This window comes from Lithobates pipiens, unplaced genomic scaffold, assembly GCF_037356315.1.
Source record: "Lithobates pipiens isolate NorthernLeopardFrog02 unplaced genomic scaffold, aLitPip1_a1.2 Scaffold_30, whole genome shotgun sequence".
In the NCBI taxonomy this organism is placed as follows: domain Eukaryota; kingdom Metazoa; phylum Chordata; class Amphibia; order Anura; family Ranidae; genus Lithobates; species Lithobates pipiens.
In genome coordinates this window covers 51,495,951-51,523,855 of record NW_027507791.1, presented here as the reverse complement: position 1 = coordinate 51,523,855, position 27,905 = coordinate 51,495,951, and the positions used below count along the sequence as shown (strand labels likewise).

General features: G+C 48.9%; 1 protein-coding gene and 2 pseudogenes across 2 annotated transcripts; 2 read left to right on the top strand and 1 right to left on the bottom strand.

Moving 5' to 3' along the window:
* Positions 1-1,366: 1,366 nt before the first annotated feature.
* LOC143942210 (DC-STAMP domain-containing protein 2-like) lies at positions 1,367-15,100 on the bottom strand. Its single transcript, XM_077463462.1, has 5 exons — positions 14,609-15,100; positions 9,618-9,788; positions 2,157-2,258; positions 1,559-1,747; positions 1,367-1,506 (listed from the first exon to the last, which is right to left on the bottom strand). The coding sequence occupies exons 1-5, from the start codon at positions 15,081-15,083 to the stop codon at positions 1,367-1,369; spliced, it is 1,077 nt and encodes a 358-aa protein (XP_077319588.1). The 5' UTR covers positions 15,084-15,100.
* Positions 15,101-15,758: 658 nt separating this feature from the next.
* Positions 15,759-16,825, top strand: LOC143942809 (uncharacterized; annotated as a pseudogene).
* Positions 16,826-17,259: 434 nt separating this feature from the next.
* On the top strand, positions 17,260-24,892 carry LOC143942808 (proline-rich protein PRCC-like; annotated as a pseudogene). The gene is made up of 3 exons (XR_013264843.1): positions 17,260-17,909; positions 21,439-21,486; positions 23,242-24,892. The product of XR_013264843.1 is annotated as a proline-rich protein PRCC-like (transcript).
* The last annotated feature ends 3,013 nt before the right edge of the window (positions 24,893-27,905 follow it).

Genomic DNA, 27,905 nt, shown 5'->3' with positions numbered 1-27,905 from the left:
CATGGTCTATCTCTAGCTCTGAACGCCGGTCAGACGGCGAGGGAACACAGAGGCATGAATATGATAGGCACACATGCTGCATATGATGGGCACACAGGCTGCATGTGATGGGGCACAGTGGCTGCATGTAATGGGGCATAGTGAGGCTGCATTTGATGGGCACAGTGAGGCTGCAATTGTTTTCCCCAGAATTTTTTTGTTAGTTTTCTCCCAAACCAAATTTTGAGCACCAGCCGCCCCTGGCTGAGGTGTACATGGGGCCTAAAGCTGTTGAGGAGCTAAAAGTCCAAGCTGGTAGCTTGTAGGCCCTGTAGATAAAGTGGTAGAAAAAAGATAGCCCATTACTTTAAAAAAAAAAAAAGAAAGGAAAATAAATGGTACTTACCAATAGTAGGTGATGATGAAGATAAGGAAGACAGAGTAGGAGAATATATGCGAGATCTCCCGGTAAGGATCGAGATCCTGTTTCACTTCCTCCATGATGTCTCTAGCAATGGTGAATACACTCTTGCTAGAGTTGACTATTCCGCCAAGATCGTAGTTGATGGTCATATTGTAGTCAAATTTATTCTTCAGATCATGCAAAACAACCATGACAGCTGCAAGAAGAGAAACAAGGTTAGAGATTTATTGCTGATTCTTTTTACGGGTTTACAAAAATTTTGAAGGCTAAGTCCACCTTTTACAAACCAGGGAGAAGAACCACCACACTCCTTTACGGGGTGGATGGTTTGGATGTGGAGGGGTCCATTTGTAGTATGTTACCTCCTAAATATGGGGGTAACATGGTCCAAAAGTTGGAGTTAGCCTTTAATTTTGAGAAATGTTGTTATACTTACGAGCTTTAATGTTCTTCTGTATATATTCTCCTACGTAGGATGGTATGATACAGATGACGGTGGCAACTGCAAAAGAAAAACAGAAAGCATAAAGATTAGAGTCAAGTCGTAATAAGGTCAATGTAACTCTTCATGAACACCTAAGAACTTGGTTATCAGGGGATATGGTGTGTTTTCCAAATACCAACCAACCAACCAAGGGATGTTTGATGCGTCAAAAAAATTAGCCTTGTTTCTCCAAGAGTTCAGTTATCAGAGTATTTTGGTATGTTTTCCCCATACCAGGCAACCAACCAACCAATGAAGGCAAGATTGATGGGTCAGATAAATTAGCCTTGTTTCTCCAAGACTTCAGTTCAGGGGTCAATGTAACTCTTCATGAACACCTAAGAATTTGGTTATCAGGGAATATGGTGTGTTTTCCCCATACCAACCAACCAACCAACCAACCAACCAACCAAGGAAAGTTTGCTGAGTCGGATGAATTAGCCTTCTTTCTCCTGGAGACAAGTTTCAAGTGGAATTTCTTAAAAGACCTTATGAGTCGTGAAATGTGCCAGTTCATGAAGGATTACATATCCCCTTTCATCCATTGCTACATTCGATTTTCGATCACAAGCAAAATGGTGGTCATGAAAATGAACTTGACCACACTGACAGCCGAGTCCTAATTTTTTTGACAATAAAAAACAAAAACAAAAAAAAAAAAGCAAACATACCTTTAGCCACTTCGCATAGCCATGTGAAGCCGTCTACGATGTTACAAAGAACGCCGGCTCCAATGTCCAAGCAATTATTCTTGGCATCCGCGAAGGCCCTGGTGCACTTCTTATGTGGATTCAAAAGCTCTTCATTGCAGATGTCCCCGATGCTATGAATGAAGGCCCATATGTGACCGAGTGTCTTACCTACAAGAAAAAATAAAATCAGTCATGTCATCTACAGGAATGGACAGCAGAAGTAAAATAAAAAAATTTAAAAAAAAAAAAGCCCCCCTCCTATCCTCGTCCACCTCTTCTGGTCTAGTAATTGAGGTGAACTAACCCTTCAAGGAAAGGGTAAAAACTATCATTTGTGGTGCTATATTGATAAAGCATTGAATGTGACATTCACCAAACATTCACTGCATGTATTTTTAATGACAGCGAATATGTGAATGTAACATTGAATGCTTTATAAATATGCCCCCCCCCCCAGGTGTCATCTTTACAGATAATAGACAAATCTATAGATAGACGTCTGTCTGCTTTTTATTTTCCTTCACTTGAGGAGCCCCCCATCTACCCACCAAACCCCGAAGCTGAAAATGTTACTTACCAATCACTTTCATCCGTTCTCTGACTTTTTGGAAGAAATTCTTAGCTTTTCCAGCGACAGTTTTTACTTTTCCCGCAATATTCTTCAAGTAGCTCAAAACATCTGCAGGAGAGAAGAAAAATACATCATAAGTTTAAAATGCTCCATTGTCCAATTCCCAAAGCTTCAACGCCGAAATAAGATCTTTATATTGGCCTTTGTGTACCTTTCATTTTAATAATAATAATAAATATCTATCAATTTTCTATCTATCTACCTATCTCATATCTATCTATCTCTCCCTCTATCTATCCTTCCATCTATCTATCTATCTCTCCCTCTATCCATCCCTCTATCTATCTCTCTATCAATCGATTCTTCTATCAATCCCTCTATCTATCCATCGATCCCTCTATCTATCTATCTATCTCTATCTATCTATCTCTCTATCAATCGATCCTTCTATCGATCCCTCTATCTATCAATCCCTCTATCTATCAATCGATTCTTCTATCAATCCCTCTATCTATCTATCGATCCCTCTATCTATCTATCGATCCCTCTATCTATCTATTTATCTATCACTCTTTCTATCAATCGATCCCTCTATCTATCTATCTATCTCTCTATCAATCGATTGTTCTATTGATCCCTCTATCTATCTATCTCTCTATCATTCGATCCCTCTATCTATCTATCTATCTATCTATCTATCTATCTCTCTATCAATCGATCCTTCTATCGATCCCTCTATCTATCCATTGATCCCTCTATCTATCGATCCCTCTATCTATCGATCCCTCTATCTATCTATCTATCTCTCTATCAATCGATCCCTCTATCTATCCATTGATCCCTCTATCTATCTCTCTATCGATCCCTCTATCTATCTATCTATCTCTCTATCAATCGATCCTTCTATCGATCCCTCTATCTATCCATTGATCCCTCTATCTATCTATCGATCCCTCTATCTATCGATCCCTCTATCTATCGATCCCTCTATCTATCTATCCCTCTATCTATCTATCTATCTATTGATCCCTCTATCTATCTATCTATCTATCGATCCCTCTATCTATCTATCTATCTATCTATCCATTGATCCCTCTATGTATCCATTGATCCCTCTATCTATCTATCTAGCTCTATCAATCGATCCCTCTATCTATCCATTAATCCCTCTATCTATCTATCTATCTATCTCTCTATCAATCGATTCTTCTATCAATCCCTCTATCTATCCATTGATCCCTCTATCTATCTATCGATCCCTCTATCTATCTATCTATCTATCGATCCCTCTATCTATCCATTGATCCCTCTATCTATCTATCTATCGATCCCTCTATCTATCTATCTATCTATCTCTCTATCAATCGATCCCTCTATCTATCCATCGATCCCTCTATCTATCTATCGATCCCTCTATCCATCGATCCTTCTATCTATCTATCTATCGATCCCTCTATCCATCGATCCTTCTATCTATCTATCTATCGATCCCTCTATCCATCGATCCCTCTGTCTATCTATCTATCGATCCCTCTATCTATCGATCCCTCTATCTATCTATCTCTCTATCAATCGATCCTTCTATCGATCCCTCTATCTATCCATTGATCCCTCTATCTATCTATCGATCCCTCTATCTATCCATCAATCCCTCTATCTATCTATCTATCTATCGATCCCTCTATCCATCGATCCCTCTATCTATCTATCTATCGATCCCTCTATCTATCAATCCCTCTATCTATCAATCCCTCTATCTATCTATCTCTATCTATCGATCCCTCTATCTATCCATCGATCCCTCTATCGATCCCTCTATCTATCTATCAATCCCTCTATCTATCTATCCCTCTATCTATCTATTGATCCTTCTATCTATCTATCCCTTTATCTATCTATCGATCCCTCTATCTATCTATCGATCCCTCTATCTATCTATTTATCTATCACTCTTTCTATCAATCGATCCCTCTATCTATCTATCTATCTATCTCTCTATCAATCGATTGTTCTATTGATCCCTCTATCTATCTATCTCTCTATCATTCGATCCCTCTATCTATCTATCTATCTCTCTATCTATCTCTCTATCTATCTATCGATCCCTCTATCTATCTATCTATCTATCTATCTCTCTATCAATCGATCCTTCTATCGATCCCTCTATCTATCCATTGATCCCTCTATCTATCGATCCCTCTATCTATCGATCCCTCTATCTATCGATCCCTCTATCTATCTATCTATCTCTCTATCAATCGATCCCTCTATCTATCCATTGATCCCTCTATCTATCTCTCTATCGATCCCTCTATCTATCTATCTATCTCTCTATCAATCGATCCTTCTATCGATCCCTCTATCTATCCATTGATCCCTCTATCTATCGATCCCTCTATCTATCGATCCCTCTATCTATCGATCCCTCTATCTATCTATCCCTCTATCTATCTATCCCTCTATCTATTGATCCCTCTATCTATCTATCTATCTATCTATCGATCCCTCTATCTATCTATCTATCTATCTATCCATTGATCCCTCTATCTATCTATCTAGCTCTATCAATCGATCCCTCTATCTATCCATTAATCCCTCTATCTATCTATCTATCTATCTATCTCTCTATCAATCGATTCTTCTATCAATCCCTCTATCTATCCATTGATCCCTCTATCTATCTATCGATCCCTCTATCTATCTATCTATCGATCCCTCTATCTATCCATTGATCCCTCTATCTATCTATCTATCGATCCCTCTATCTATCTATCTATCTCTCTATCAAGCGATCCTTCTATCGTTCCCTCTATCTATCTATCTATCGATCCCTCTATCTATCCATCGATCCCTCTATCTATCTATCGATCCCTCTATCCATCGATCCTTCTATCTATCTATCTATCGATCCCTCTATCCATCGATCCCTCTGTCTATCTATCTATCGATCCCTCTATCGATCCCTCTATCAATCGATCCCTCTATCAATCGATCCCTCTATCAATCGATCCTTCTATCGATCCCTCTATCTATCCATTGATCCCTCTATCTATCTATCGATCCCTCTATCTATCCATCAATCCCTCTATCTATCTATCTATCTATCGATCCCTCTATCCATCGATCCCTCTATCTATCTATCTATCGATCCCTCTATCTATCAATCCCTCTATCTATCAATCCCTCTATCTATCTATCTCTATCTATCGATCCCTCTATCTATCCATCGATCCCTCTATCGATCCCTCTATCTATCTATCAATCCCTCTATCTATCTATCCCTCTATCTATCTATTGATCCTTCTATCTATCTATCCCTTTATCTATCTATCGATCCCTCTATCTATCTATCGATCCCTCTATCTATCTATCAATCCCTCTATCTATCTATCAATCCCTCTATCTATCTATCAATCCCTCTATCTATCTATCCCTCTATCTATCTATTGATCCTTCTATCTATCTATCCCTTTATCTATCTATCGATCCCTCTATCTATCTATCGATCCCTCTATCTAACTATCTATCGATCCCTCTATCTATCTATCGATCCCTCTATCTATCTATCGATCCCTCTATCTATCTATCGATCCCTCTATCTATCTATCTCTCTATCAATCGATCCTTCTATCGATCCCTCTATCTATCCATCGATCCCTCTATCTATCTATCGATCCCTATATCTATCTATCTCTCTATCAATCGATCCTTCTATCGGTCCCTCTATCTATCTATCTCTCTATCAATCGATCCTTCTATCGGTCCCTCTATCTATCCATCAATCCCTCTATCTATCTATTTATCTATCCCTCACATATCTATCTATTCATATACAGAATTGCTTTGTTATGAACCACTTGAAGCCCACCATATAGCCGAAAGACAGCTACAGCGCAGGCTTAACCGCTTCAGCCCCTGACCAGAGCATTATTTTTGTGATTCGGCACTGCGTCGCTTTAACTGACAATTGCGCGGTCGTGCGGCGTTGCACCCAAACAAAATTGACGTCCTTTTTTTCCCCACAAAAAACAGCTTTCTTTTGGTGGTATTTGATCACCCCTGCGTTTTTTATTTTTTGCGATATAAATAAAAAAAGAGCAACAATTTTGAAAAAAAAAAAAAAAAAACACAATATTTTGTACTTTTTGCTATAATAAATATCCCCTTTTTTTTAAAAAAAAAGCTAAATTTTTCTCAGTTTAAGCCGATATGTATTTTTTTACATATTTTTGGTAAAAGAAAAAAAAAAAAAAAAAATCGCCATAAGCGTATATTGATTGGTTTGCGCAAAAGTTATAGCGTCTACAAAATAGGGGATAGATTTATAGCATATTTATTTATTTATTTATTTTTTTACTAGTAATGGGGGCGATCTGCGATCCTTGACTGCGACATTATGGTGGACGCATTGGACAATTTTGACATGTTTTTGGGACCACTGGCATTGATACAGCGATCAGTTGTAAAAAAATGCACCGACTTCTGTATAAATGTCATTGGCAGTGAAGGGGTTAACCACTAGGGGGCGATCAAGGGGTTAACTGTGTTCCCTGGGAGGTGATTCTAACTGAAGGGGGGAGGGGACTGACTAGAGGAAGTGACGGATCGTGGTTCCTAGCTCATAGGAACACACGATCTGTCACTCCTGTCAGAACAGAGATTTGTGTGTTTACGCACACTTGTCCCTGATCTGCGTCTCCTGCTCACAATCGCTCGTGGCTGGCGGTCACCTCGACCGTCGTGCCACGAGCATCGGCACCCCCAGCTGTGCAGCGGGCGAGCACGCGCCTGCTATCCTGCCCCTGCGTACCGACATATATCTGCGACGGTTCACGCAGGGGAGCCAACCTGCCACAGTGTAACTGCGGCGGCTGGTTGGGAAGAGGTTAATTTGCCGGGAGGGCGTCCATAGACCTGCTGCCCGCGTGCCCTGCTCTGTGATCACTGGTCCTGGCCCTTTACCATGTGATCAGCTATCAGCCAATGATCGCCCCTGATGTTAACCCCTTCCCTACCAGTGTCATTAGTACAGTAACAGTGCATTTTTTTAAGCACTGATTGATGTAATAATGTGACTGGTTCCCCAAAAAAGTGCCAGAAGTGTCAGTTAGGTGTCCAATTTGTCCGCTGCAATGTCGCAGTCACGCTAAAAAAAACACTGATTGCTGCCATTACTAGTAAAAAAAAAAAAAAAAACAGCCATAAAAATATCGTTTGTACAAAATATTGTACAAAAAAGTACAAAATATTGTGGTTTTTTTTTTTTCAAAATCGTCGCTATTTTTTTGTTTATAGTGCAAAAAAAAAAACGCAGGTGATCAAATACCAAGAAAGCTCGTAGGAAAAAAGAAAAAGGAGATCAATTTTATTTGGGTGCAACATTTCACGAACTCGCAATTGCCAGTTAAAGTAACGCAGTGCTGTATCAAAAAAAAAAAAAAATGGCCTGGTCATTGAAGGGAGGTAAACCTTCCGGGGGCTGAAAGAAACGGCTGCAATGCAACTCGACACCCAAAAAATATGTAGGCTGGTGTTTGTTGCAGCTCAGTGCGCTGCAATTGAGGTGCATGGAGGAGGGTGGTGCATTGCAGTGCAGATTTGTTGTTGCGATGCACTGATTGCACCAATGCAATTCATCAATCAGGGATCTGCTATGCAGAGCCGGTACAAGAGATGGGCGGGAGAGACGGGTGCCCTGGGCGGCAGAGCCGGTACAAGGGGTGGGCGGGAGGGAGGGGCGGGTGCCCTGGGCGGCAGAGCTGGTACAAGGGGTGGGCGGGAGGGACTGGTGCCCTGGGCGGCAGAGCCGGTACAAGGGGTGGGCTGGTGCCCTGGGCGAAGTGTGAGAGGGGCAATATCAGGGCCATCTTTAATGCAGGGCAAAAGCAGCTGCCCCTGAAGCCCGCGCTGCCTTAGAATAGTTCTCCTGGTGTAGAGGTCACGAACACAGCTGTTCCGTCCTCCCCGTTTGCTCTCCCGGCCGGGTTAGCACAAGCTGCCACACTGACGGGAGGAGAAGAGCTGTGGGTTGTGTGTGTGTAAGAGCTGACTCATCTTGCTTCTCCCTCTGTCAGGAGCTGCAGGATCAGAGTAGCTGGCCTGTGACAGGGAGAGAGGCAGATCGGTGGTCCGAGGGTATACAGAGGAGGCTATGGAAGGGGGTGGTATACAGAGGAGGCTACAGACAGGGGGGTATACAGAGGTGACTATGGAAGGGGGGTGTACAGAGGTGGCTGTGGACAGGGGGTTATACAGAGGAGGCTATGGAAGGGGAGGTATACAGACGAGGCTATGGAGGGGGTATACAGAGGTGGCTGTGGACAGGAGGGTATACAGAGGTGGCTGTGGACAGGAGGGTATACAGAGGAGGCTATATAAGGGGGGTATACATAGGTGGCTGTGGACAGGGGGTTATACAGAGGAGGCTATGGAAGGGGGGTATACAAAGGAAGCTATGGAAGGGGGGGTATACAGAGGAGGCTATGGAAGGGGGGGTATACAGAGGAGGCTATGAAAGGGGGGGTATACAGAGGAGGCTATGGAAGGGGGGTATAGAGAAGAGGCTATGGAAGGGGGGGTATACAGAGGGGGCTATGGAAGGGGGTGTACAGAGGAGGCTATGGAAGGGGGTTATAGAGAGGAGGCTATGGAAGGGGGAACAGAGAAGTCTATGGAAGGGGGTGTACAGAGGAGGCTATGGAAGGGGGGTGTACAGAGGTGGATGTGGAAGGGGGGTATACAAAGGTGGCTGTGGATGGGGGGGGGGTGTATACAGAGGTGGATGTGGAAGGGGGGTGTACAGAGGTGGCTATGGAAGGGGGGGTATACAGAGGAGGCTGTGGACAGGGGGGGGGGGGGGGGTACAGAATTGGCTGTGGACAGGAGGGATACAGACGTAGGCGGGGGGTAGAGAGGTGGATGGGGAGTACAGAGGTGGCTGTGGATGGTGGCGTACAGAGGTGGCTGTGGATGGGGGGGTACAGAGGTGGCTGTGGATGGGGGGTACAGAGGTGGCTGTGGATGGGGGGGTACAGACGTGGTCGGGGGGTAGAGAGGTGGACGGGGGGTACAGAGGTGTCCGTGGACAGGGGGGCTATACAGAGTGTGTGTACGTTTTTTTGGGATGTTGGGGTGAAGAGCAAAATTGCATGGGAGGGAGCCCAGGAAAATGCTTGCCCAGGGTCCAAACAATATTAAAGACAGCCCTGGGTGGGTTGTTAGCAGGCATAAGAGTAACAATAGTGTGTGGGGGGTGGGGGGGGTCATGTAAAGGGTGAAATACTGTGTGTAGGGTGATAATTGAATTTGTAGTGTTTTAAGTATATTCTTGTTTTGAAAAGACATTGATTCTTTCTTAAAAACGGGGGGTGGGGGCGCAGATTGTCATCTTCGCCCTGGGCACCAAATGGCCTTGTCCCAGCACTGCCGTCATGAAGGGGCCCTAAGGGCCACAATAATTCTACTTACTCCTTAGCGGTTCCTTGACGCGCTCCACGATCTCGATGGTCTGATTCATGACAACTTGCACACCACAGGCGCTGGAATTCGTGACCCGCTGAACGTTCTCCAACAAGTTGGCAGCCGGTCCGTTCATGGCCATGGAAAGGATGATGAGCAGGATGATGGTCCTCGCGTATCCTAAGAGAGAGAGAATTTTTAATTAATACAACAAGACATTTTTTAGAACAAGAACTGAATTGCATGAAAGGTCTGCACCATGCGACTGGGCATGTGACCTGCATTGGTGGCGTCATTAACTTAACATTGACCCCATTGCCTTCTGGGACACAAATGTCCCAAAAGGCAACGGGGCCGCTCAACGAAGAGGAGGAACCTCCGCGGAATAGGAAGAGGCAGATTAGGAAGACTGCTTAGCAACAGCGTTTCAGGTAAGTGAATTTTTTTTCCTTTTTTATTTTATTATTATTATCTTTTTTAATTATTTTATCAATTAATTTTTTTTTTTGGGTGGCCCTCCACTTTAAGGTGTCAAAATAAAAAAATAAAAAAGAGGAAGAAACGCACAAGTATGCATTGAAAACGTATAAAAATGAGTGTGAAAGTGCATGGAAAAAATGCGTCGGTAATGCAGAAACTGCAGCGTGAAAAAGCCCCGAGTGTGGTAACGTACTGTCTTTGGGTTCATCTACACCAAGTGCTTTCCAGTGCGTTTCTGAAACTGCTTCTGGAACGCATGTGCGGTGTTCGCTGTCTATTCATATGGCCCTGAAGGATAACGATGCCCAAAACAGACAGTGGTCACCATGTATTGCAATGGCCCTTTGTACTAGAGTTGCCACCTCATCCCTTTAAACCCGAACACATATGAATTACACGGGTTCCGAGGCTAATTTAATGCAGATAAGGTACCAAGCAGGGGCGGACTCCCAATTCGGGCTCTTGGGCACTGCCTGAGGGTCCCATGCCACCAAGGGGCCCCATTAGGGTTGCCAGCCTCAATAAAACCAGGGACAGTATGTAAAAATCTGCATTTTTTTAAAAAAAATCCAAAGATTATAGCTGCCCCGCCTCTCAGTACCTTTTCAGTGTGTGTATGCTATGCTGTGTGTGTGTGTGTATATATACTGTGTGGCCATAATCTCCTATTGCCCGGGGGGCCCATAATCTCCTATTGCCCGGGGGCCCCATAATCTCCTATTGCCTGGGGGCCCCATAATCTCCTATTGCCCGGGGGGGGCCCATAATCTCCTATTGCCCAGGGGGGGCCCATAATCTCCTATTGCCCAGGGGGGGGGGCATAATCTCCTATTGCCCGGGGGCCCCATAATCTCCTATTGCCCCATGAGTTTTCAGTCTGCCCCTGGCACCAAGTGAGTTTAATTACCACCTTAATCAGCCCCAGAACCCATGTAATTAATATGTGTTCGGAGGGATGATTGCTTAGGGTTGCCACCTTTTCATCAAGCCAAACCCGAACACTTTAGCGGTGCATGGCAAATTTTTTGTAGTATACATTGTAAATGTGCATTGTAAAGACCTGGGACACCTTTGGGTGCACTAAGGAGAGCAATAATGTGGCACGCTTTATTGGACAGTGTTACCTCCTATAAACCAGGGGTCATTGTCACCCCCTTCATAAAATACGGGTCAGTGTTACCCCCTCGAAAATGTAGGGGTCCCCCATAGAGGACCCCCCCATTAGGGAGGGTAGCTGACAGAGGGGCAGGGTAACTGACAGAGGGGGAATAGCTGATGGGGGGAGAGTAGCTGACAGAGGGGGGAGAGTAGCTGACTGGGGAGAGTAGCTGACTGGGGAGGGGAGCTGACTGGGGAGGGGAGCTGACTGGGGAGGGGGAGTATCTGACAGAGGGGGGGTGAGTAGCTGACAGAGGGGTGAGAATAGCTGACAGAGGGGTGAGAATAGCTGACAGAGGGGTGAGAATAGCTGAATGGGGGGAGTAGCTGACAGAGGGGTGGGGGGAGCTGACAGAGGGGGGTAGCTGACAGAAGGAGGAATAGCTGACAGAGGGGGAAATAGCTGATGGGGTTAGCTGAAAGGGGAGGGGAGAGTAGCTGACAGAGGGGGGAGAGTAGCTGACAGAGGGGGGAGAGTAGCTGAATGAGGGGGGGTAGTTGACTGGGGAGGGGAGCTGACAGGGTAGGGTAGCTGACAGAGGAGGGGGAGTAGCTGACAGAGGGGTGAGAATAGCTGAATGGGCTGAGTAGCTGACAGAGGGGGGGTAGCTGACAGAAGGGGGAATAGCTGACAGAAGGGGGAATAGCTGACAGAAGGGGGAATAGCTGATGGGGTTAGCTGAAAGGGGAGGGGAGCTGACAGGGGAGAGTAGCTGACAGAGGGGGGAGAGTAGCTGACAGAGGGGGGAGAGTAGCTGACAGAGGGGGGAGAGTAGCTGACAGAGGGGGGAGAGTAGCTGAATGAGGGGGGGGGGTAGTTGACTGGGGAGGGGAGCTGACAGGGTAGGGTAGCTGACAGAGGGGGGGGGGAGTATCTGACAGAGGGGTGAGAATAGCTGAATGGGGTGAGTAGCTGACAGAAGGGGAAATAGCTGACAGAAGGGGGAATAGCTGACAGAGGGGGGAATAGCTGACAGAGGGGAGAATAGCTGATGGGGGTAGCTGACAGGGGAGGGGAGCTGACAGGGGAGAGTAGCTGACGGGGGGGGGGGAGAATAGCTGAATGAGGGGAGAGAATAGCTGAATGAAGGGGGATAGCTGACAGAGGGGGGTAGCTGACTGGGGAGGGGAGCTGACAGAGGGGGGTAACTGACAGGGGGGGGTAGCTGACAGGGGGAGTAGCTGACAGAGGGGGGGTAGCTGACAGAGGGGGGGTAGCTGACAGAGGGGGGGAGTAGCTGACAGAGGGGGGGTAGCTAACTGTGGAGGGGTAGCTGACAGAGGGGGGTAGCTGACAGGGGGAGGGGGAGGGGGTAGCTGACAGGGTGAGGAAGTAGCTGACAGAGAGGGGAGGAGTAGCTGACAGAGGGGGCAGAGTAGCTGACAGAGGGGGCAGAGTAGCTGACAGAGGGGGCAGAGTAGCTGACAGAGGGGGCAGAGTAGCTGGCAGAGTAGCTGACAGAGGGGGCAGAGTAGCTGGCAGAGTAGCTGACAGAGGGGGCAGAGTAGCTGACAGAGGGGGCAGAGTAGCTGGCAGAGTAGCTGACAGAGGAGGCAGAGTAGCTGGCAGAGTAGCTGACAGAGGGGGCAGAGTAGCTGACAGAGAGGTGTGAATAGCTGAATGAGGGGGGAGTAGTTGACAGAGGGGAGGGGAGCTGACAGGGGGGGTAACTGACAGAGGGGGGTAGCTGACAGAGGGGGGTAGCTGACAGAGGGGGGTAGCTGACAGGGGAGGGGAGCTGACAGGGGAGGGGAGCTGACAGAGGGGTGGTAACTGACAGAGGGGGTAGCTGAAAGAGGGGGGAGTAGCTGACAGGGGAGGGGAGCTGACAGAGGGGGGAGAATAGCTGAATGAGGGGAGAGAATAGCTGAATGAGGAGGGGTAGCTGACAGAGGGGGGGGTTGTTGACTAGGGAGGGGAGCTGACAGAGGGGGGGAGTATCTGACAGGAGGGGGAGTAGCTGACAGAGAGGGGGAGGAGTAGCTGACAGAGAGGGGGGAGGAGTAGCTGACAGAAGGAGGTAACTGACAGAGAGGTGAGGAGTAGCTGACAGAGAGGGGAGGGTAGCTGAATGGGGGAGAATAGCTGAATGAGGGGAGAGTAGCTGACAGGGGAGGGGAGCTGACAGGGGAGCTGATGGGGGGGGGGGTAACTGACAGAGTTGGGGAGCTGACAGAGGGGGGAATAGCTGATGGGGGTAGCTGACAGGGGAGGGGAGCTGACAGAGGGGGGTAACTGACAGAGGGGGAGTGGCTTACAGGGGGGGGGGTAGCTGACTGGCGAGGGTAGCTAAAAGAGGGGGGTAACTGACAGAGGGGGGCTGATAGAGGGGAGTACCTGACAGGGGAGGGGAGCTGACAGGGGGGAGTGGCTTACGGGGGGTAGCTGACTGGGGAGGGGAGCAACTGATGGGGGGTAGCTGACAGGGGAGTAGCTGACTGGGGAGGGGAGCTGACAGAGGGGGGTAACCGATAGGGGGGTAAGTGACAGAGGGGGGTAACTGAAAGGGGAGGGGAGCTGACAGAGGGGGGTAACTGACAGGGAAGCTGACAGAGGGGGGGTAACTGATAGGGGGGGTAACTGAGAGGGGAGTGGAGCTGACAGGGGAGGGTAGCTGACAGGGGGGGGTAACTGACAGGGGGGGAGCTGACAGAGGGGGGGTAACCGATATGGGGGGGTAACTGTGAGGGGAGCTGACAGATGTGGAGTGTTTTAAAGAGGGGGAGTGGCTGACAGAGGGGGGTGAGAGGGCACATGAGAAAGATACCTGAGGTCTTGATGAGACACGGCAGAGCACACGCCAGGCAAGGAGGCGGGACTCCAGGCGGCTGCGATCACCCACAGTCCAGCTCCGCCTCCACGTGTGAGCAGGTTCCCCGAGCTAATCGGAGATCCTCGTGTCCGCCGCCCGCACCTGACCTAGTCAGCCAATCACAGGCTGAATAGGTACGCATGTCGCCTGCTGTTCATCGCTGAGCTTGGCTCGTTGGCAGAGCGCACAGGCAGTAATAAATGTGTAAAACTGATCGCGTGTGCGGGAATCGGGATGCGCCGCTCAAGTTTGAATTGCAGCTATATGTGCCCGGGTTTCAGGTGGCTTGAAAACCGGGCACATGAGTCCAAACCCGGACTGTCCGGGTCAAAACCGGTCAGGTGGCAACCCTAGGTGGCAACCCTACCCTGGTTCATACCAGTGCTTCTAACAGAAGTGCGACCTGCACCAGAATGCTTCAAACCGCATGAAAATGCACCAAAGTGCACATTGTCTTAATGAAAATAAAGTGTTTTTAAGTCTCAAAACCCAAAAAAATAAAAAGAGGAAAAAAAATGCCACTGCCATTGGAGACTTCTAGAAACTCACCGGAAAAGAGATGGGGAATCATCAAGAAGACGGTGACCCGGATGGTGATGGAGAAGGCCATGCCGATGCAGAGGAAGAAGCCCATGGCGATGGTGGAGTAGATGCCGAAATAGATGTTGTAGCTGTCGTAGAAGATCACCAGATAGCCGTAGATGCTGGTGATGACCAAGCCCATCAGGAACGCAAAGAAGCTGGATAGGAATTTGGCCCACCGGCTTCTCTCCTTCAGCCCTCCGGCTCTTTTGTCGTCGTCGTCGAAATGGTCAAGCGCTGTGATCTGAGTGGGGTCCTTCAGATCGGCAGCCTTGGGGCACCAATCAGGGCAGCAGTCCCGGTCACAGATCTCGGAACACTGGCAACATTGCGAACACGCGCCGCAGCAGGCCCGGAACGCAATGCACGGGTTGACGTAGGAGCAGAACGTCCTACAACACCCGCCCACATACTCACGAGGGCTCTGATAGGTGCCGCTCATTTTTTTGTATCTTTGGTAAATTACCAATAAAAATACTAAAGATCGCAAAAAAAAAAGCAAAGTACTACTGGTTATCACCAGGTACAAATATCAGTTACTTCCGCTGAGATTTCCCAAAAAAACTTGAGAATTCCAAAGAATTATGAGAGCGTCACAAAGACACAACCTCACACTTCCAGCTCTAGCACTAACTGACACTGACAGCCTGCAACCGCTAAAGGTTATATGTGCCTGCTGTGATGTCACTAGTGGGAGGAGCCAATCACTGCGCAGGAAGACAGAGACACTGTTGCCATAGTAACAGTGGCAGTTGGGAGCTCAGAATATGAATCTGGCAGTTAGAAAAAAAAACTTAACCCCTTCCTGTCCACAACAAATCTTTTCACCTTTCAAACACTTGTTCAATTCTGCAATTTTTTAAATAGAAAATAATATATTATGACGTGTTCACCACTCACTGTTATCTCACATGTATATTATTATTTATTATTATTAAGTGTTCTTATAAAGCAGGCATGTCCAAAGTCGTAATGATCCAGTTTTGAACGGCCTGGCCGGTGTTCTGGGATGAGGGCGACCACGCAATTGTCAGTTAAAGCAATTCAGTGCCGAATCGCAAAAAGGGGGTAAATCCTCCCAGGGTTGAAATGGTTAAATAAAGAGTAGGGGGGGGGGTCACACAGTGACGTCACGTGTCATCAAAAGCGGCTTTACCGACAACTATCCGCAGCGCAATTCAACAACGTAATTTCCGGTCGGAAGTCCCGCCGAATTCTCCTCCACACCATGTTAAACAAGCTATAGAAAGCCCGAGCGTGAGCGTTGGCGCTACTGCGCATGTGCGATGTTGGCACGGCCCCGCGGTGCATGATGGGAGTTGTAGTGCCGGAGGCCGGCGTCACGTTGCTCAGGGCTGGTGAGCGGGAGGAGGCGGTGGCGGCTGAGGTGGTAGCTATAATGTCTCTGGTGTCCTACACTAACAGTGAGGACAGCGGCACGGACTCGGAGACGGCACAGGAGCCACGGAAGGAGACTTCACTCCCTCTCCTCCGGCTCAGGCCGAAGCCGCGGCCTATCCTGAGCCCTACAGCCACCAGGGGGAGCAGCACAGCCCCGGGTACTATGGGCCGCCAGGAGGGGTGTACGGCCTGCCCTACTCGCCTGGATACGGGCCCCTCCTAACTAACCCTGCCAGCCCGGGGCATGGGGCCTATAACAGCCAGGTGCCTTGGGCTGTCAGTTACCCCAATATGGGGTACAGTCCTGCAGGGTACCCCCCACCTGGCATGAACCTGCCTCCACCACAGGGGGCGCCAGTGGGCAACATGCCCCCAGCTCATGGAGGGCCACCAGGGATGAACTTGCCACCCCCTCAGGGGGCATCTGGTATGAACTTGCCACCCCCTCAGGGGGCGTCTGGAATGAATTTGCCACCCCCCGCAGGGGGCAGCAAGCATGAGCCTTCCCCCACCTCAAGGGTCATCGGGGATGAACCTGCCCCAGGGGTCATCGGGGATGAACTTGCCCCCCACCGCAAGGGGCATCGGACATGAACCTCCCCCCACCACAAGGGTCGTCTGGGATGAACTTCCCCCCGCCGCAAGGGGCATCGGGGATGAACTTCCCCCTGCCGCAAGGGGCATCGGGGATGAACTTCCCCCCGCCGCAAGGGGCATCGGGGATGAATCTCCCCCCCGCCGCAAGGGGCATCGGGGATGAATCTCCCCCCCGCTCAAGATGCATCGGGGATGAATCCCCCCCCCCCCGCTCAAGGGGCATCGGGGATGAATCTCCCCCCCCCCCCGCTCAAGGGGCATCGGGGATGAACTTGCCCCCCACCGCAAGGGGCATCGGACATGAACCTCCCCCCACCACAAGGGTCGTCTGGGATGAACTTCCCCCCGCCGCAAGGGGCATCGGGGATGAACTTCCCCCTGCCGCAAGGGGCATCGGGGATGAACTTCCCCCCGCCGCAAGGGGCATCGGGGATGAATCTCCCCCCCGCCGCAAGGGGCATCGGGGATGAATCTCCCCCCCGCTCAAGATGCATCGGGGATGAATCCCCCCCCCCCGCTCAAGGGGCATCGGGGATGAATCTCCCCCCCCCCCCCCGCTCAAGGGGCATCGGGGATGAATCCCCCCCCCCGCTCAAGGGGCATCGGGGATGAATCCCCCCCCCCCCCCCGCTCAAGGGGCATCGGGGATGAATTTTCCCCCGCCGCAAGGGGCAGCGGGGATGAACTTGCCCCCTGCCACAAGGTTCATCAGGAATGAACCTTCCCCCACAGCAGCGGGGCATCGGGCATGAACCTACACCCGCCCCAAGCTGGCCAGGCTATGAACTTGCCCCCATCCCAGGGGTCCACAGGAATGAACCTCCACCCCTCGCACAGCGGGCCTGGTATGCCCCCCTCCCCCTGGCAGCCCAAATATGAACCTATCACCCCGGCACTTCAGGACTGAATTTACCACCACCCCAGGGTGGCTCCGGACAACACATGCCCTCTCCCCAGAACGCACACGGCATGAGCCACCCTCCCCAGCAAGGCGGGCACGGAATGAATCTCCCTCCCCGCATTCTGGTCTCAAGTTGCCTCCCCCGATGGGCGGTCACGATTTGAACCTCCCACCTCCGCAGGCTGGGTTGGGCCTGCTGCCGGCAATGAACATTCCCCCTCCACAGCTGAGCCACGTATGCCGACTTCCAAACCCCCCAGCCACGGGCTGAACCTTGCACCCCCGGAGAGCGAGAGCTTGGGGAACTCCAAGCCGAGGAAGCGATCGGAGCCAGTCAGGATCAGCGTCCCGGAGCTCCGCGGTGGAGATGTGAGTATTCCGATATAGATTGGCGGTGTCGACCAATGAGGCTTCAGATATCAGCGGGTGGTGTGAGCTTTATTTTTATTTTTTTTCCTTTCACAGTAAGTGCACAGAGAAAGAGATACGCTGACGGTAGGGATGAGCTCAGGAGTGTTCAGAGTCCCAACCTGCCAAAAAAACTGTCTCTGTGGACAGCCAATCGTAAGTGGAGGAGGCATTCAGGTATTCGCACCCCTTGTACATGTGTGGCATCGGGGTGGGAAATGCATCAGCCACTTATGATTGGCTGCCTGCAGTGACCGTTTCCTAAGACGTCTCTGGACTGAGCTCAACATGGGTTTGTTTACTAACAAACCTCATGTGATCACCAAGTCGCAGATGGCCTGGTGATCACATGATCTGGAGCAGTAATGGGGAACCTTGGCACCTCAGATGTTTTGGAACTACATTTCCCATGATGCTCCTGCACTCTACAGTGTATTTGAGTTTCATGGAAAATGTGGTTCCAAAACATCTGGGGTGCCAAGGTTCTCCATCACTGATCTAGAGTCCTGCTGATTGGATTCTAACTAGTCCACCCGATCTCATGATCTGGTTGGTTAGTAGAGACCAGGAGCCTTTGGGGAGTCGCACGTTCTCGTGGTTGGCAGTGTGCACTCTTAGCATGACGGGGAGAATGAACTTTGGCTCTCCACAGCGAGAGCCAACCTATCGTACGTGGTGGAGGCTTTCAGGTAGACATGTCCTGCTCCCTGGCAGGATAGCTCAGGCGGGTTGGGATTCGTATCTGAACACTACTGAGCTCAACCATGGTTGACAGCTGGAACACAAAACGATCTGCACCCAGGAACCTAGTCCATAAGTACGTGGTGTAGCCAAACCTTTAAACCCTTGTTGAAAGTCAAAGGTCTTGATGCCCTCAGAATAATGGGTGTCCTTGGAGCTGAAACGTGCAGGAAGGGCACACCGACCTTGTGCATTACCAGAGATAAAATATATTTAATGAGTAAAAACAAAAGTCGTGCTCACAAAGAAATGTTTAAAAGAGGCTTGACATTGCTCAAAGAGTTTTGAAGCTGTGTCTTCTAGACATCCTTCAACCTGGCACTGGGTGTATAGGAGGATCCAGATGGTATCTCAAGTGGCTTACACGTTACGAGGGAGTACCCTCTTCATCAGAGCCTTAGCAGTGGTCTCCACTAGAACAAATGGGTTTGTTTACCAACCAAGCTCATGTGTTCACCAAGTCATAGCTCACCTGGTGGTCGTATGATCTAGAGTGGAGGTCTCCAACCTGCGGCCCTTTGCTAGCCTTTATCCGACCCTTGGAGCACTATGCCCTTCCAATGATATGAGGCAATATTCCTCCCACTGGCACCAACAATGAGGCACTATATCTCACACTGATACCAATGATGGGGTACTATTACTACCACTAATGCCAATGGTGGGGCACTACTGATCATAAACCCCGAGGCCATGTGTATTCTCATTGATGTTGGCCTGGGTCATTTTCCACCTCCACTGGCCACAATCCGCCCCCCCCCCCCCTTATGTCTGAAGGACAGTAAACTGGCCCTTTGTTTGGAGACCCCTGTCCTGGTCTAGAGCCATGCCGATTGGTTTCCAACTAACCCACCAGATCGCATGACCTGGTTGTTTAGAGACTAGGAACTTTTGGGGGCCAGAGCACTCTCATGCCAGCAGTGTGCACAGCTGTACGCTCTTAGTATAGTATGAAAGGGAACGTCAATTTGGTTAGGTTTATACTACATTCTGTTTTTCTCTGCAGGTAGTGATTGCACTATTGGCAAAGAAGCCAGTAGATAACCTGTTTACCAGCCCTTACAAGCTCTCCGTCCTGAAATGATCCCCGGCAGGAGAGGAGGGGAAGCTGGAAGTACTGTGAGGGTGGGCTTGGGGAGCTCTCGGGAGGGGCTAGGCAGTAGAAGGTTGGGGAAGGGGTGGTGGGGGTGGCATTTAGAGGAACTGATCCCCCTATATTGCTGTATCTGCAACTTGGAATACATTTAGTGTGATGGTCAGTGAAAAGAATGTCCCTTACATTGGTGGTCAGTGGGAAGAATGTCCCTTACATTGGTGGTCAGTGGGAAGAATGTCCCTTACATTGGTGGTCAGTGGGAAGAATGTCCCTTACATTGGTGGTCAGTGGGAAGAATGTCCCTTACATTGGTGGTCAGTGGGAAGAATGTCCCTTACATTGGTGGTCAGTGGGAAGAATGTTCCTCAGATAGGTTGTCATCTGTCTTGCCACTGATCACCAATGTATGGAACGTTCTTGCCACTGATCACCAATCGTTGATGACATAGCAAAACATGGTGGTGTAACGACGTATTCGGTGACCCATCGCAGTTTTCTACTGAAGTGACGCTCCGTCGCCGCCATCTTGCTACACCCCACACTCGTCCACAGTAAACCTACACTAAGAAGGGGGAAAGCGGACATCTTGTTACACCCACTGGTGTTTTTGCATTTTACATGTATTTATAACAGTAAAGTGAGTTTCTATAGTGAAATAAATAAAGGACTTACAACTTCATCTGACGACCTAGATCTTGAATTTTAAAAGCAGTGGCAACCCCGCTCATCTCACAGGTTTGCTAATCTGACAGAAATTCACTGCTTTTAAAATTCAACATCTAAGCAGTCAGACGGAGTTCTAAGTACCGTATTTCACGATAGAAACTCATTTACTGTTTATAAATACGTCTTAAATGCAAAACTCCGGTGGGTGTAACATGTCCGCTTTCCCCCTTAGTGTATCCTTACTGTGGATGAGTGTGGGGTGTAGCAAGATTGCGGCGACTGAACGTCACTTCCATAGCAAACTGATGGGTCGCCAATTATGTCCTCACAGCGGCATGGGATCAAGCACTTCCAGAAGAGAGGAGGATCTCAGCTGGACTGCACTGGATCCGTTCGGGGGGTTGAGTATCAAATGTGCTGGGCATATAACATTTTTACACTAACAGGTTGCAAAGTGTTTGTGTGTTGCATTGCCAAGAAATGCTGACGTGCTGCATTTTTATGCACTGCTTACCTACAGACTTGTTTGATGTGACAAGGGCCCATAGAGAGCAATTGCTTTCTCAGTGTCCATGTGTTGAGCTTGCATTGATTGATTTTTCACCCGGTGTGATTGAGTCCTACGTAGCTGTGCATGCTCCTGCCAGGCCCTACGTAGCTGTGCATGCTCCTGCCAGGCCCTACGTAGCTGTGCATGCTCCTGCCAGGTCCATACTGTAGGAGCTGCACTGCCACGGCTGCTAATTCTCCTGTCCGGTCCCTCCGAATTTTTCTGGGCGTGTGTGAAGAAAATCTCAACCATTGCTAATGTGAGACAGAAGTACAGTTATCCATTAAAGAGTCAGCTGATTAATGTGAATATACATGGGACCGCCTGTGCCAACTACATTGACCCTTCAGCCTCGCCAATGTGCGTGTTCTGTTTCTGCTACGAGGCTTAATCTGATCTTATCAGTAATTTTGGTCTTTTGTCATTTTATTTTGCAGTCCGACTCGGAGGAAGATGAACCATTCCGGAAGAAAGCAGCAAGTCAGGTGAGATTCCGTCGAGTGACCGTTAAAGGGATCCAGCTAATGTTAGAGCAGCGCAACAAAGCAAGACCAATTCAAGAAAATGGGGCACACATCAAGGACATCTCGGAGAAACCAACTTCCAGCAAATAAATTTCAGCATGCTTAGCAAGCCTTCCATCTTATTTGCATTTCCAACGCATTTCGCCCGTGACGGGGCTTAATCGTAGAAGCACTGTGATTAAAAGTGAAGTGCAGAGTTCATAAATCATACTTGCCTAGGTGGATGCAGCATCTGTCCTCGCTGCCTCCAAGAACAAGAACTGAGCGATCAAAGACCGCTAATCGCTCAGTTCTTCACCGAGCAGAGAACGGTGTCAGTCATGGGTTCTCTGCTCTGCCCCTCCAGCACTCACTGGAACACCGGGCTGTGCAGGGGGACAGGAGCAGCTGGCTTGGGCTGCCACTCAGGAATCTGAGTGGATCCCTCCAGAGTGTGGAGGGGCTGAGGGACGTCGGCTGACAGGAAACTTTAGCCACAGGAGTGCACAAAAGTGCCTTCCTGAGATGCATAGGAGAAGTAGGGCCAAATGAGCTTTGACCCTACTTCTCCTTTAAGCCCTGTTACCCATGAAACTTGTTGGGTGTGTAGCTACAGGTGGAAGGCTTTCAGGGTGTGCTGGAAGTTATTTGGTTGCTCAGTAAAACAATTTGGGTTCTCCAGCATGTCATTGGGATTTGTGGCTTCATTTTATTTTTGTCTTTATTTTTTTGAAGTTTGGTGTGGAACGTGGTTGGGTGGGCTCCTGGACTTTAGCACCCGGCTGGTCCACAAAACTGAGGACAAAAGCAGTTTCTGTAGTGGTGGGATGAGCTGTGATGGCAACAAAGTAGTCGCCACATATTGTCTGAGGGTATCGTCCATCTAGGAATTTCCTGATCCTACATATACAGCGCAGAGGCCTCGCTTAGAGTTTGGCTTTGCCAAGTTGAAGCTGAAGTTGTTCCTATTTACATCTTATGTTTTCAGGCTCCCTGGGCACACAGATCACTATTTGGCTAACCAATTAACGACCGATACAGGGCGGCCACTGTGCGCAGGATTGTGTATGTGTGTGTATATCGGGTAGGGGGCAGCGATGGGGGATCTTCATTGTTCATTCCCTGCTGTGCCCACCCCTCCCCCTGCTGCCCATTCTGTGCATTTGTATTTTGGGAATGAGGTCACATAATACAAAGGCTTCTGTGAATGGGCATAGCAGTTTCAGCGACTTTGCACTTGAGGCGGCTCTGAAAGTTTATCTTCTTGGAGCACAATATACCTGTCGGGTGTAAATAATAGAGATACGTCTGAGGCAGCAGGCATCTCGTTGGACTTAAAGTGGTTGTAAAGGCTCCTGTTTATTTAAAAAAAAAATGTCATACTTGCCTCCACTGTGCAGCTTGTTTTGCACAGAGTGGCCCCGAACCTCGTCTTCTGGGGTCCCCCCGGCGACTCTCTCTGCTTCCCCCCCACCCCCCCTAAAAGAAGTGTACTCCGAAATCCAGCATTCTGCGTCTATAGACACGAATGCCGGACTCCGCGGCGTATGGTCAAAGGTGAATGGACGTAAGTTAATGTTGATTCGCCCAGGGGAGCCGACGGCGGCTGGTTAGCAAGTGGTTAATGTTATTTACAGGCCTTGTGAGTACTAGTTGGCAGTCAATGCCCAGGTAAAGAAGTTTTCGTAAACATTACACTATAAACCTCTTTCCTGTGCTTGGGCCTGTTGTTTGTAGGTATCCAAAGAAGGGTTTGGATTGTCGTCCTTACTCCCTGAACCGAAGAATGCCCGTGGGGGGGACTCCAAGCGCACGCTCCTCCCTTACATCTTCACAAAGAAACAATCTGACTCTTCCAACGAATCAAAACTTTCCAAGCTCACTGCCAGCTCCGAGGTGTCCCACACACCGTCCCCATCGGCCATCAAAGCGGCAGCCAAGAACGCCGTCCTGTAGGTGACCAAGCAGATCAGATCACGCAGGAGAAGGACGAGGAGAGCGACGAAGAGTTCCAACAGGGTAACTTCTTCTCATTGACGGACAGCAACGAGGCTGCTATGGCTCCTGAGGAGAGCTATACATATCCGCTTCCACCAGTGAATGATGATGGCCCCCCGGGGGTCGATCCTGGTCAGTTACAGAACGATGCATCGAATGCTCCATTGGAGTTCAAGACAGCAGCTGGCCCACAACAGTGGTCAGCCACGTCTACAGAAGACTATGGCGGCCAGGAGTACAGCCAGTATCAGGAGTATAACAACCCACAAGCTGCTGCATACTATCAGGTAGGTTAATGAGCCGTATTCACAAAAGTATGGCTTTTGGTATCAGTGGAGCCTGTTGGGCTGAGACAATCCCTGTGTTCTTCTGTCCACCTGGGAGAATTGGCTGTCCCTGTCCTCGTTTTGTGTGTTCCAGATCCCTTCTTGTCCTGTATTTCAGATCCCCCAATCCAGAAGAGATGGTGGGAGCTGCTCATTTATAGGCACAGCTAGTGTGCAGTCTTAAGAGCTCAGCACAGGGACCTCAATAATTGTCTCTGACGAATAACGTCATATAAAGTCTTATGTTTGTTTCTCTTCCTCATTTGTATTGCATATAGGGATGGAGGCATATTACCATATTGCCTCATATAAAGGCCAAGCCTTTCTTGTCCCTCCTCATTGCTAAAGAAACGAGATCTTTAACCTTTTCGCGCCAGCGCCTCCCGACCCTTAAAGAAATCCATAATGTCGGGGGGGGGGGGGATTAAGATCACGTGATCCAAAAATTCCCGATCGCTAGCAGTAGTAGGGAGCTTTCGATTGCGTGTCAGTCACTGCCAGGAGCAAGCAGCATGTGCGCTCTCGGCACCGCTCTAGTGACAGCAATTCACGCAAATATGGGGCCTCTCAACACCAATACGAAGGACCAGGCGCTGGGAGGCCGTATATTTGCTTGCAGCTGGCACCAAGGGATTAACGACTTGAAAACCAGGCCTTTTCTGGCACTTTTTGTTAAAGTGGACTTCCGTCTTATTTTATGTTTTTTTAAAAATCAGCAGCTACAAATACTACAGCTGCTGATTTTTAAAATAAGGACACTTACCTGTCCTGGCCAACCCGCGATGTCGGCACCCGAAGCTGACTCGGCTTTCGGGCGGAGGTGCCGCCATCTTCGGGAAGTGAAGCCTTGTGGCTTCACTTCCTGGTTCCCTACTGCGCATGCGAGACCCCACTGGTCCCTGCTGTCTTCTGGGATCTGTGTCTCCCAGAAGACAGCGGGGGGCGGAGAAGGTGCCAGAAGTGGCGTAGAGACCCGTGGGTGGCTCTGCTATCTATGCCTGTAAGTGGGAACAAAATACCTGGATTAGACGGGTATCTGCTCCCCCATGAAAGGTGCCAAATGTGACACTGGAGGGGGGGGGGGGGGAATGTGAAAAGCGGAAGTTCCATTTTTAGGTGGAACTCCCTTTAAATTTTAAATCTCCCCTCCTGCCTCTACTTCTGAAGGCGATAACAGCGGCTGATAAACCTCTCAGACCGCTTTTATAAGCTGGCTGACGACAAAAATATCGGGGTTATGGCTGGTAGCTTCATCTATAACTGGGTATAGTGGTAAACCACTTGCAAACTACAACATATATAAACGTATTGTGGTCGGAGAGTGGATGCCTCCATTCCAGCAATGAGGTGACCAGGAGCTGCCTGCCGGCCACTGACTGCTTCAGTAGGTCTTGCTGGCCGATTCACGTTGTATACGATGACAGACATCTGTCATTATAAGGGCACTCAGGAAACTATCAGCTCCTGTGTGTCCCATTCACACTTCAACGTGGCATATAGCCTCACTAGAATGCAGATAATGCTGCGTTTTATCGCAGCGCACCGTGCCGAATAACGGGCGCTGAATCGCGCACCACACGACACCCCCCCCCCCCCCCTTCCGACAGCGGAGAGCAGTGAATTGCTGCAGCAGCGCTCTGTTTCTGTGTGAATACAGACTCTGTGTTGTGACGTTTTGTTTGGCCGAGCCAAGATGTCACGTGTGTGGGGGGTTCAGGCATTTTGACAGGTGCCGAAATCTTACACCGCGCTGTACAGTGCAGACGGGCAAGAAATGTTTTACTGCAGAAGAGACGTGGGGGAGATTTACTAAAACTGTCAAGTCGCAAAAGTGTGAGTGGAGCCCAACTAAAACCGGTGCACACAGAATCTGGTGCAGCTCTGCATAGTAACCAGTCAGCTTCCAGTGTTTGTTTTGTTTTTTTACCACTTGCTTACTGGGCACCTAACCACCCATACAAAACCATTTTATATTTTGTTAATAAATTTTGCAAACAGGTAATTTTTTCTCCTTCATTGATGTAAGCCGATAGGCAGCATTGATGGGCGGTAGTGGGCACTGGTAGGTGACATTGATAGGCAGCACTGGTGGGCACTGATTGCTGGCACTTGCTACTGTGGGCACTGATTTGTGGCACTGGCAGGTGGTACCTGTGGGCACATATGAGGCACCTTCGCCTCTTCGGGACCGATGTCCCTTCAGAGGCCGGCAATCGGCTTATTTTCCTCTCGCGCTGTCGGTGTGAGAAGAAAAATTACCGATCCTCTGTCTACATCACGTGATCAGCTGTCGTGTGGTAAGGGGTCAGGATTGGATCTGTGACCAGCCGCGTCTCATTGACTCGGGTGATCACAGCGCGCGTGCCCCCTTCGGGGTGGGGGGGGGACGTGGCCAGCTTTGAAAGGGGAGGAAGTCAATAGACGTACTCCCGGCAAAGAAGATCCACACTGTAGCTGTCATTCGGCTATCGCCCGGATCTGAACAAGTTGAAGCTTAATTGAACAAGCTGTTAGCAGCTGATTGGTTACTATGTGCAGCTGCAACAGATTCTGTGTGTGCCAGTTTTAGTCGGGGTCCACTCACGCTTTTTGTAACTGGACACATGGGGCTTGATTTACTAAAACTGGAGAGTGCAAAATCTGGTGCAGCTGTGCATGGTAGCCAATCGGCTTCTAACTTCATCTACTGCGGCAGGGCGGCTTGGCTGCATGAAACGACGTGCCGCCGGTGACCCGCTGATGCCCAATCGCGATGGCTGATGGCCTCCCGCGATCGTTCGGGGGCAATGACAGGTGGTCTGCCAATTATACTCTATGGGCATTCCACTCTGTCATATGTATGTCATTCCATAGAAACCAATAATGATCCCACTTAATGGGAATTTTGGACATAGAGAGTATGTCTGCTAAAGATTGATCTGATATGACCAATGGTTCTGACTCCAGGTCACATCTTGCTTCCCATTATACTCTATGGGCATTCCTTTCTATTATTTATCTGTCATTCCATAGAAAACAGCTGTAATCCCAAATAATCTCAATCTTACAATCTGATACTCTACTTGAGGAACAGCTGTGGTAAAGGATAAATTGCTATGTCTCTCAGATTTGCCTGCAAATGAGTTTATATTTTACTTCCCATTATTCTCTATGGGCATTCCACTCCGTAATGTTTGTCATTCCATAGAAAACAATAATAATCCCACCTAATCTCAAAATTAAACACGGCCACTGATATTTAAAATATTATATTTTATATATATATATAATATATTATATTAATTTCTGCTCCTGTTCAGCTGTCTGAGACTCTGAGTACAGGACGGGAGACGAGGCAGAGGCGGAGCCTCCATGGTGCTCTCCTCCAATCCCCTAGCTGGCTGTAGAAGGGACAAAGAGGTGGGCAGAGCCTCCATGGTGCTCTCCTCCAATCCCCTGGCTGGCTGTAGAAGGGACAAAGAGGTGGGCGGAGCCTCTCCATTCCCTGCTGCTCTGGAATGTGTGCAGAGATCGCGCTGGGACTGCAGCCAAGCTTGTAAGGTAAGTTTTTTTTTTTTTTTTTTTTCCATTGTCAGGTTTTCAAAGTACTCTCACCTCTCCTCCCCCCCCCCCCCCCCCACCATACACTATACATACCCCCCTCCTCCCACTATACACACACCCCCTCCCCCACCATATACTATACACACACCGTCCTCTGCCCTACTGACACCATTTACACACACCTCTCCCCCCACTGCCCTACTGACACCGTCCTCTGCCCTACTGACACCATTTACACACACCCCTCCCCCCCACCATACACTATCCATATATACAGTCTCCCCATATATACTGTTCTCCACTCCCCAGACAGCATCCATATATACAGTTCTCACAGGTTACACCGTCCTCTGCCCTACTGACACCGTCCTCTGCCCTACTGGCTGACGGTGTCCACTTTTAAGGTAGGCTATTTTCACTGACATTTCTTTTATTAATTGAATCCTATTTTATGGGTACACTAAATGCTTTGTTTTATTTAATCATTTAAGTCCCCCCACTTTTAATGCAATTTGGCTATAGCAACTGTTCACT